Source organism: Pogona vitticeps, chromosome 11 (genome assembly GCF_051106095.1).
Source record: "Pogona vitticeps strain Pit_001003342236 chromosome 11, PviZW2.1, whole genome shotgun sequence".
NCBI lineage: Eukaryota > Metazoa > Chordata > Lepidosauria > Squamata > Agamidae > Pogona > Pogona vitticeps.
The window spans coordinates 1,769,835-1,781,122 of NC_135793.1; the positions used below are offsets into that span (position 1 = coordinate 1,769,835).

At 42.5% G+C, this 11,288-nt stretch overlaps 1 protein-coding gene across 1 annotated transcript in view; it reads left to right on the forward strand.

Moving 5' to 3' along the window:
* The window catches only part of ABCB7 (ATP binding cassette subfamily B member 7), a 37,928-nt gene extending 27,491 nt beyond the window's left edge, over positions 1-10,437 (forward strand). The window contains exons 14-16 of the mRNA XM_072981267.2: positions 4,900-5,003; positions 6,262-6,369; positions 9,082-10,437. Coding sequence (XP_072837368.2) covers positions 4,900-5,003; positions 6,262-6,369; positions 9,082-9,300 — 431 coding nt within the window. The 3' untranslated portion in view covers positions 9,301-10,437. The remainder of the gene's footprint in view (positions 1-4,899; positions 5,004-6,261; positions 6,370-9,081) is intronic.
* Positions 10,438-11,288: the final 851 nt, after the last annotated feature.

The window sequence follows — 11,288 nt, forward strand, 5'->3', positions numbered from 1 at the left end:
TCTTTCCGCCTCGCCTCAGGCTTGGTGCACAGTTTATGCTTCAGCCCAACTGTTAGTGATGTGACTTGCTTAGTGGTTAAGGTAAAATGTTGAAGTTAATATTCAGTGGCTAACCAGCAATTCAGCCTTGAAATTCTGACACTTAATCAACAAGCTGGTGAGAGAACTGTATTACTGGAAGTAGAGAGCTGTCGCGCCTTTTCGTTGCTTCTCTTTGCAAAAATGTGATGTGTGCAGTGGTAGTTACCAGAAAGCTTGGTTATTGACTGGGGGTGATCAGTGACTGCTGGAGGGGGTGAAATAGGGTCTGAGGCATAGTATACGATGACCTTTCATGAGGCATCTGATTCAAATGTAAAGGTGTAGCGATAAATGTACAACTTTCCTCTATCTAATAAAGACATCCCTGTGTTGAGCAGGCTGTGTTGGAAATGAAGCCATTTAAAGGTTGAAATGATTTTATGGTCCTGGTAATGTGCTGCTTGGCTGTGTCTAAATGTGGAAGGTTTAATGGCAAAAGTGGTCTTGAAAGAAAGAGGCAAGGGTAGGCGACGATGGATGAGCTGAACTGAGCAAAATGCTTAACCTGTTTTTCTCCAGCCTTTTGGCTTTGTGTGTAAATTTATCTGATGCATCATCTTTAGGTTTTATGCTAAACTAGGGCAGGGGTGGGTGGGTGGATTTCTTTTTCTCCCCTTCCCCCATTTTTGGTAAATTAAATTTTTTAAAACCAAATTCTACACATGTTACTTGGGAAAGGAAAAGAAACTCCCGTCTTTTGTGAGCAGATACTGTGAAATATTGGTCGAATTTATTTTGTGCGTATCGCTCAGCAGGTTGACTTGTTTATTTAGAAGAAAGTAGGAGAAAAGACCTTGTGTGTATGTTGTTGTTTTTTCTTTGTTTTGCTTCTATGGAGAAATTGCTGGGATAGGAGCAGGGACTGGAGGGGATGTGTCTTCCTAGTCTCCTGCTTTGCAACCCTTATTTCACACCAATGAATTTTGCACTGAATGATTTGTTGTGTTTCTGAGGTTTTATCAGAACTTTCTACATGTATTTATGTATGTATTTTTAAAAAATACTTGAAAATGACACAGCTGGCCAAATGCTTCTGGTTAGTTTACAATTTTTTTAAAAACCACCAATCGATATAATCACAGATATTACAATAAAAGCAAATATATCAGCCTAAACAGCATCAGTACATTAAGTTAGGAGACAGGCCAGCAATAAAACCTAAACAGTCAGAAGAGAAATAAAAAATAAATAAAATGCCAAATGTTTGCTGGACGTGTATGTTCTTTGCTTTGTGTCTTGAGGCCTGAATCCAGTTGGCAGACCCATTGAATCAAGAATTTGCATAACGTTAAATGCAAATAAGGTGATTTTTCCATTCCCTTATTCATGGTTCAGATCAATGGTTCTTAACCTTGGGTTACTCAGGTGTTTTTCGACTGCAACTCCCAGAAGCCTTCACCACCAGCTGTGCTGGCTGGGGTTTCTGGGAGTTGCAGTTCAAAAACACCTGAGTAACCCAAGGTTAAGAACCACTGGTTCAGATAACATATACCTTACACATCAATTTACCTTAGTAAAGGTTCTGTTTAATTTCTGGACTTCTACTTTCTAAAGTTAATGCTGTAATCAACCAGTACTTCCATCTGAAACCTGATTATATATGTTAATTAAATATTTTCACTGTTAATTATACTGTTGACTTACTGTGGGCAAAACTGGAACAAATTGGCTTACTTTGATGGAAGTAAAAGATATGTTAGGTTGTGCAACAAACGTGGGTAGCCAACATAAACATTCATACAGCTGTAAGCAAGGTGGTAAAGAATGGTTGTATTGGAGCCATGTAATGACATGTTTCACATCTGCTTTCTGACCTTTTAAATATTGGTGTTTTTTTTGTTTTTTGTTTTTAAAGACCCAGTATAGCCCTGCTCCTCTTTATTTTATGGGATTGGTCCTAGTTTTGATGGAAGTTGCATGCTCATCACTTTCCATAATAGTAGCCATGAGGATTTAAAAATGGAAGGGGGGTGCATTTTTTTGTACAGACATCATGTTTTTGTTGTGTTCAGAAGTACGAAAAACTGGAATTACGAACGTTCAGAAAGTGCTGCCTTTTTATAGCGTGGGAAGAATGAGAAATGGTGATGGTTTTTCAAGTTAAAGGACTGTTCAAGAGCTGCAGTATGGAAAGCACTCTTTGCGCTTTAAAGCTCTTGTTTATTTGTATCATTCCTGATCCTTCACTTGAAGTTTTAAGTGTGGTGAGGAAGCATGCATGTTAGCGTTGACTGTTGTTACCTCTCCAGCCGCCATGGTGTGATACCCTATTTGAAGAAGAGCAGATGGTGTGGACTACAGGCCACTGTGGGACAGGCACACCATTAGACGGACGCTGTGCCTTCTGTTCGGCCAGAGCTCAGTGAGGTCACAAAGGGAGATGCTTGTGTACAAACGTTCTTAGGCACACCTGCACATACCGGGAAGCCACACCCAGCAAGATTTTTACAAGGCATCCCCAACCCTGCCCCAGTCCCAGACTAGGAGCTAAGCAGGGCCAGCCCCCATTCATATTTTGATGGGAGACCACCATATATTTATTTTTATTTTTTTATTTTATTTTATTTTATTTATATCCCGCCTATCTAATCAATTAAGATTACTCTAGGCGGCTTACAACAATAAAACAACCACAATACAGTTAAAATAATTATACAAAGGAAAGGTTACGACAAGATGGGACAGAACTAAGGGAGAAGAAGGAAGGGGGATCAGGAGTTGATAAACGGGAAGGCCTGCTGGTACATCAAAGTTTTTAGTTGTTTTTTAAAAGTACCCAGTGAGGGAGCCGCGCGAATGTCAGGGGGAAGGTTATTCCAGAGGCGAGGCGCCACTGCCGAGAAGGCCCGATTTCTTGTATTTTCTTTCCGGGCCTCCCTCGGCGTTAGGCAAAGGACAACAAAAGAGGAAAATCTAAAGATCTTTTAAGCCTGGATTAGGAATGCTGAATGACCAACAAGAAGCACACTATCTAACCAGGATAAAATAAGGAGAAGGTGGAAACAGTATATAGAAGAGATAAAATTATGACAGACTTCCTTGAAGAGGAATCCTATGATGAAGCACCTGCAGTTGTAAAAAAGTGAAGCGAAAACTTCTATGAAAGCACTAGGAAGAAATAAATCACCGGAGTAGATTGAATACTGATAGAAGTACTTCAAGACACAGAGACTGAACCTGTCAAAATCCTAACAAGACTATGCCAACAAATACGTATATTGAACAAATATGTTCCATACACAGTGCTACAGTATCTCCAAGATAGGGCTCAGGGGGAAATGCCACCTAAGACCTAATGGTATTCAAGTGCAAGGCACCTTTCCTGTGTTCGTACATAGAGGTAGCAAAATGCATGGGTGCATGTGTCACACATGACTTGTGTAGAGTTTGTACTGCTCTTGTACAGCAGCTAAGTATAGTATCACATTAGCAAAGACCTTGATCTATATTTTTGAGGTACACCAGAACCTCTGTGTCAGTATTTGCAGTTTCACTTACCTGCTGCCTGAAGATATTAAATTTAAAAAAAAACAAAAAACAGAAATGTGCCTTTCCAAGCTGTATTACCAGAATTGACTGCTGGAGGGAACCAGAGACCTTGAAATATATAGGGATTGCTATGCCCATAATTTCCGACATTGGCCGGGGGGGGCGGCGGCAGCAGCTTGGAACCAATCCCTTGGAATCATATGATATACACCCATTGTTCCATATTGCCGTTGTATGTCTTGATGAGGGCAAGACCTTCCCATTTTAATTTAGTTTTCATGGAGATGGTATGTCTGAACTGTGTAGTGAGTGTAGTAAAGAAACCAAGAAAGGTCCACGGAGTGGGGGGGGGCAGGGGTGTTGTTGTGCATTTCCCTCCCCCCTTCCAAATATGGGCCATAGCAAATGTGAAGCATTTCAGGCCAGGCTTTTTATGAAAGGAATGACTGCAAACAGGAACCGCATCTTGGGTGAATAGTTCAATTTCTGTTTATTGCTCAGCTTCAGTGCAGCCACTTAAGGCTCAAAGTGAAATGAGATTATTATCCTCCTAAAGTGGTTTGCTAAAACAAGTCAGTGTTAGTTAGGAGGGCACATCACCGAGAATATGAAGGCATTAAACGGAAGCGTTGTCAAACCTTGGGGATGTAGCTTGGAAAGGCAGGTGCATATATCACCATTAATTACTTGGGCCACCTTCAAAACGTGAAATGGAATTTAAATTTCTTAAAACAAGCTTGCATGGTCTAACTAATAGTAATAATCCTGTTTGAAGGGGCTTGGGCAAACTGGCGTGATATGGAACGCTATCAGATGGCGGGGAAATAGAGCTTGCGATGCTATAGATGCCCGCTTCCTCCAGGACTGATTTTACAGTATTGGCCACAAATGGTACCATGTATGTGTGAAGGTCCAGGCTCTGCAATCTGTGCTGCTTTCAAGTAGTGTCTGGACCACCAGCGGGCTCAGATTCTATGCAGCTTGGGCTTCACGTTGCACTCAGAAGACATCTGGATACGGCCTGTAAAAGTTGCTTACCTGTGATAAGGGGCTTGTCATGATCTGAGACTTGACAGAGGCTCCCTTTGTTTAATCTTGCTCTTTTTTTGTCCCCACGCTTCGTTCCTTAATCTTCTGAGGAACTCAAGTGCTTGATAGCACTAGTGTGTGTGTGTATGTGTGTGTGTGTGTGAAAGATCATTTCACTGGGTGGGCAAAGAAAATGTGCAAGTGTTGTTTGTAGGGTCCCCACCACCATGACCACCATTTCATGGTAGCATTCAAGAGGAGAAGAGTGCCACTAAATTCATTTCATATTTTATTTCATAGGAGGAGAAAAGCAGAGAATTGCGATCGCCAGGGCCATCCTAAAGAATCCTCCCATTATCCTCTACGATGAAGCTACTTCTTCTTTAGATTCCATTACGGAAGAGGTAAGTGAGCTGCTGGGCTTCTCCTGCTTCCTCCCAAGGAAGCCTCGGCCCTCTTTGGTGCTCCCAGCAGAGGCCACTGGTTCGGTCACTGAGACTCCTGGCCTTCCCAGTGTTAGGTGCAGAAAGAGCGAGGGTCCAGCGCTGAATATTGTTTTGCCCAGCGTATCTTGGCACCCTTTGTGTCTGCCTAACAGCGAGAGCTGGAATCTTTTCAGTCTGAAGCTGTGGGTAGCCACTTAACATTCATACAGGTCAGTCCTGTAAATTATTTCTGCATAATGTGGACTGCTGAACCTTTCCACTCCTGGTGTCATCTTTGCAGAGAGTCGGCTCAGGTGTTCCTAACCCTTTGGCCTGGTATCAATTGATATTCACAAATGAATCTGCAAAATATCTGGATGTTGAGACACAGATATCATTACATTACTGTAACCACTGCCATCAGACTTTATAATGGTTAGCAGAAAAATTTCAGCATCAGGAATGGGTTCTTAAACTAATCTTCTTCTCTGTATCGGAAGCGATTGCTTGGTGTGTCAGATTTCTGGCATATCTTTTTACCTCTAGGATGGGTTTGCCCGGCTGTTGACTGTTGGCTGAGCCTCACATTCCTCTCTGGAGTGTGATAAGATAAAGGTGTACTTGTTAGGAGGAACCTCCCTGGACGCCACGCATGCAAGCCGGTTTGAAGTTCTAGCGAATGCTCTGCTAGCTCATTGCTTTTCCTTTTGCTACATTTATTACAAGGTTGTCAAACGGAGCTGGATGTTTACACTTTAAAAGCAGCCGGTTTAAAAAGAAGAAGACTCCTTTCTTGCAATAATTGCACCAAGCACTCAAAAAGGGAGATTTGTATGTAAAGAAAAGCACATACCTTATAGGCATTATTAAAAGGTGTGGTGTTAGAAATGAAGTGAAAACCAATTCCTGCACATCCAGACATTTCTGTCCCATTCAGAAGATGGATTTTGTCAACGTTCCCTCTGACCAGGCTAGACTTTACCAAATATCATATTTGTGACTTAAATGGTGAAGTTTCACTTTTGGAGGTACAGCATGCAGCTATGAAATTCCTCCGTGTTCCTTGATTAAGTTCCAAGGTGGAAAGAGATGTTGGTTTGTGAAGCAGGGACTTTTGACACCTCTTCTTTACAAGCGATCCCAATTGTTGCATTTGCTGTCCGTCTTGAGATGTGTCTTCCCTTCACCTGAAAGTCATCAAATGCCTTATCTTATATGTGTGCCTCTGGTTTTACAGAACATCTTGAATGCCATGAGGGATATGGTGAAACACAGAACATCCATCTTCATTGCACACAGGTTGTCCACCGTGGTGGATGCCGATGAAATAATTGTCCTCCATCAGGTAAGAACCAGCTTTTAGGCGAGAAGTTCCTTCATCAGCCTTGCCAGAGTCTGCTGAGGGTATATCATTTATGCGGTTGTGCACATACGTCTGTACTCCTGGGGAGGAGAGAGGAGAACGCGATGTACTGGCCTTTTAAGTGGATTACCATTAATTAGTTTCACTGGGTGGCTTAGTGCTGGTTTTGGAGCGTTATGCATTTCTTAGACTCTCGCATTTTTATTTTGCTGGCTTTCCAACTTGTTTCTAGTTCTGCTTTTTACCGCGCCAGTAACCCCATCACTTTTCAGGTACGTACGTCATTTTGCTTTTCAGCAGAAGGAAAAATCAGACAATAAGATCACGTCCCCGTGGACCTTTCCTGTTTCCGCTGTATGTGCTGTACATTCCGTACACAATTCTCTGAACTTTTCTGGGACGTTTTATTTACGTAAATGTTGTTTTGTACCCTACCTCTCTACCCAAGTGGAAGGCAACTAACAGCACGAACAGAAAGCACATTGGAAGGTGGATGAGCTTCCTGCTGGCCTGTTCTTCCTGTAACAGGTTCCTGCTAGCCATCTTCATTGGGTTTTTAAAACAATACTTTCTGTTTTTATTTCATGAACCAAATCTAACAGTGTGATATAGAAAGGACGAGTTGTATGAAATGATAATTACTGGATATTTTTAAAGGCCCTATTAAATTGGCTCATTAGTGTAATGGAACAGCTGGGACACCGAGGCCCGCAAGGGGGCTTCCTTTGGTGAGCCCTCACTCAGGGAAGACCCCCCCCCAAGGGTCTCGACGAGGTTGTTTGATACACGTCTGACTGCCAGCCAGCTCGTAAAATGTCAGGGACTTATTTTCCATGGGAAGTTGCTTTCTGGGGCCCTTCTTGCTTACAGGGGGCCTTGGGCCAGTCAGTCAGATGAAGGTGGGCTAGAAGAAGAGGAAGATGTGGCATGGAGAGGTGGAGGGGAGAGGTGTGCAGGCATTGGGGTTGTATATTCAGCAACTTTCCTGCACCATATACAGATATTTACACTAAATTTAGCATGCAATAAAATGCCTGAATATAAATGGTTGATCCTTTTAAAAAGGAGTAGACAGTGATCTTATCGCTAGCTTTTTTTCTGGATGGGTAGCTTTTTATTCTCTTAAAACAGACAGAGGACAGAGATCGCATGCTGTCTTTTTCAAATCTCTTCCCCTCCCCAATATAAATTGGAGTGACCTGCTATGAACTTGATTTAAAAAAAAAAAAGGCTGTTGAAAGCAGAAGGAAAATGCATATAATGTGAAAGGAGCCTTGGTGATTTACCACTGTGCTGATCCAATAGATGTTGCAAGACTTCAAGCTTCAATTATAAATCAGAAATTAAAATCAGAATTGTGTTACCGATGTCATCGTGACCTTCGGCGGTTGTAGTGCCAAAAGATAACAAATCCTTAATACAAATCATGGCAGTTCTAAAAGGCCTTTGAAGTACCTCTTCTTTTTTCCTTCTGTTAATAGAAATCCGGTTCTTTGACTTGGTCATTTGTGGCTTTCAGCAAAAAAACACAGTGTGCATGTATTGCCAATTATGTATTCACACAGTGATTGCATAGGACTTTCATACCAATTTGATTTCTGTTTTGTTGTTCTTATCGTTTATAAGGCTTATAACTTACTGTTGCAAAGCAGACAGACCAGGTCATCTTGATTTCAACTTGGTTTCTCTTAGCTTTGTGGTCTTTTTCAAAAAGTCCACCTTTTTATAAGGCACTTGCTACTGTCACTAAGCAATATGTGTTTTTAGCTGATCTTACTCATCTGCGCTCCCATGTTTTTAATGCTAGCGTGTAGGAGCAGAAAGGAGGTATTTTAGCTCTTTTCCTGCCCAGGAAGTTCAGAGGCAGATTCTGCTTGGGTAGCCTGTCTTTGTTGAGTACATCTAGATCTAACTGTGATGAAGGGCCAAACACAGAGAGCAGGAAGCTGTCCTGTACTTAGTCAAGCTCTCTCCCCACCTTGCCTAGTCTTGTCTACTCTCAGCTGGCAAGAAATTGGACTTGGGACTTACTGCATGAGTTTGCCTGTCGTTATTTCATTGGTTTGCTATCGATTTGAGAGGATGCAGAATTCAGCCTCCAGAAAGTCTTGGTGTTTCATGCTTATCTTCTAAAAGAATAAAGAAATGTCTAGCCTGTCTGTCTGCAAAGTGAAGCTCAGAACTATGTGCAACATTCAAAGGCAGCAGCAGAAACAGGGCTGAAATAATATTTCCACTGGTCAAGAAGAGGTGCAACCTTTAATGCCCCGTCCCTCTCTAATGGTAGGTGAGAACATGAATAAATGATGCAGAATTGCGGGGATCGGGGGACTTGAGGAATAAATGTGTGCATTGGAATAACCTCATGCCATCTGTAGATGGTAGCTCAGTACAGAGTTTATGTTGCCTAGGAGAAGGCTTTAAAAAGCTGTGTCTTGAGTATGTAAATGGTTTACATCGATCTTGCCTTCCTATGCCAAGTGGGTACAGCCATGTGTTTCTCTGCCTCGCAGGCCTCTCCCCGGGAGCGCCTTCAGCATGCAGGGCTGCCTTAATCCGAAACGCCACCCGTGGGGGGGGGGTCTGCTGGCTCGATGCTTGCCCCCTTCCTTCTCTGGGTCGCGGGCGAGGCGCCTTCCCATCTCCCAAGAGCCGACGCTCTTTGATCACCGGCTTCATGTTTCTTTAAAACAGGGTAAAGTGGCAGAGCGTGGCAAGCATTTAGATCTCCTGACCAGCCCCAGCAGCCTCTACTACGAGATGTGGCACACGCAGAGCAGCCGGATGATGAACAGAAACACCAGTGAACGGTGGGAGGAGAGGAACCACCACTTGTCCAAGGAGGAAGAAAGGAAGAAACTCCAGGAAGAAATCATAAATAGTGTGAAGGGCTGCGGGAACTGCTCGTGCTGAGATGGAATCCCGTTTCCTTCCCTTTCCAGCAATTTAATAACAACTTTGCACCGGCCCTGTTTTCCGCTGCATTCAACAAAATAAACAGTTCCATATAGACTTTGCTGGCCTAGTTAAAAGGCTTCTTTCCCTCCGTGGAACATCGTTTCTGTAACCAAAGGATTCAACATAAATGTCCGTGAGCATCTCTGATAGTTACTGAGATCGGTGGGAGCAGGTTGATGAGCCCATGTACACTTCCCCTTCACCTCGCCCTGACAATTCCTTGTAAAATGGCATAAATCCCATCATATGGAGGGTGTTGAAATGTTTCTGCTACGAAGTGGAGTGTTTATCCTTCCTTTCAGCACTGCTGGTGGGCTACACATGTTTTTATACATCATCAACATTACAGATGTTTTTAACAAGCATCCGTTTTCTCAAGTGTGTGCACTAACAGGAGAAGGGAAGCTGACCTTCTTTAAAAAACCTGTTGGATGTGATAGTATTTTTATCCTTTTATACAGAATAATGGACATCAGGTCTTTGGTAACAAACTCCAGTCTTTTGCCATGACACATTCCCTCAGTTGTCCCTATAAAAATAATAATAATACTTTCCATGAGAACTCTGAAAATTACAAACAAGATCTGGGTCTGAAAATGATCAGAGCATCTCTCAAGGCAAAATAAGAAAGGCCAGCCCATCTATATTTTTTGTTCTTCCCAGAAAAACACAAGGAAATGATGCTATTAAATTCTAACAAAAATTCAATATAAACATTATGAGTCTTATTGTCTTGCCGATAATTCAGGCTTCCGTACTGAGGTGCAGAATGCATTCAGATAGATGGGCACAATTTGGAATACCTGTCAGTTGAACCCTATTCAGTTAATAAGTATTGCTGAAGAAAATTGTTTGAAAATTTGGTGTGTTGGGTTTATGAAATTGACCTTGATTAAAAAAAAAAAAAAACACTGTTCAGCAGATAATGCACCATGAGGATGAGTAACTTTCCTGTTGTGTCTGCCTTGCTAATGTGTGGTAATAGTTGGAATTGCTTTTAATTTAGGATCTGTCTTTGCTTGTTCTCTACCTGGATGTGTCTTTTCCTTGAAGTTAGTGGAGAGATGAAAATGAAGTATCTTTTTAATTTAACTAGAATGTGTGATAGAAAGTTTTCTGGCGCTCCCTTCCCTCACGGTCATCGTGAGCATTCAGAAAAAGAGGGGAAAGCATGACATCAATAGCAACCCCTCTGTGTTTGCTTGTTCCCCCCCCCTTCCAACAGTGTGAAAGTGCTAAGCTCAAACGCTCACCTGTCTTGAGAGATCTCTGGGTGGGTGTCCAGGTGTGCCCCTTCCCTCTAAAGCTTCCTCGTCCATTATAATGGAAGAGAGATGCTCCGTTCATGCAGTCATCCACTGCTGAAATGGCTGAGGAAGACTACGAATGCCATGCACACCTCTTGAAGCTCTGTATCGGTTGGTTGCTCCTCCTTTAGAAGCTCCATTCATTGTTGTAAATGTCCTTCACCATAGCCAGTGCTAGCGTTGGCTGGTATAACGTGACATGTGTAAGCAAAAAAAAAAAAAGAAGAAGAAGAAGAAGAGAGGTGGCCAATTTTTGGTGTGCTGCGTCTTTGGTGCTCTTTGCCCCCCTCACTGCCTCTAAATCTCCCTTGGTTTAGTGCACAGGCTTTCAGTCAGAACTCTGCACAGCCAAGAAGTCTTTCAAAATGCTCGTGGCTTGCACTTCGGTGAGCGGTGGAAGGTCACCTGACTTATTTTCCAGGAAGTGGGCTGCGATGCATTGATGTAGGCATTCTCATGTTTGTTTTTTTCTTGCAGCGATCAAGATTTCTATTTGTCAAACAGAGTTTGCTTCCCTTGATGAAGGATGTTTCCCAACATCGCACATTCAAAGTGGAATGGATAGACCACAACTCCCATCCACCCCAGTTGGCAGCAGTCATGCTGGCTATGGATTAGTAGAGTGGCAGATATCGG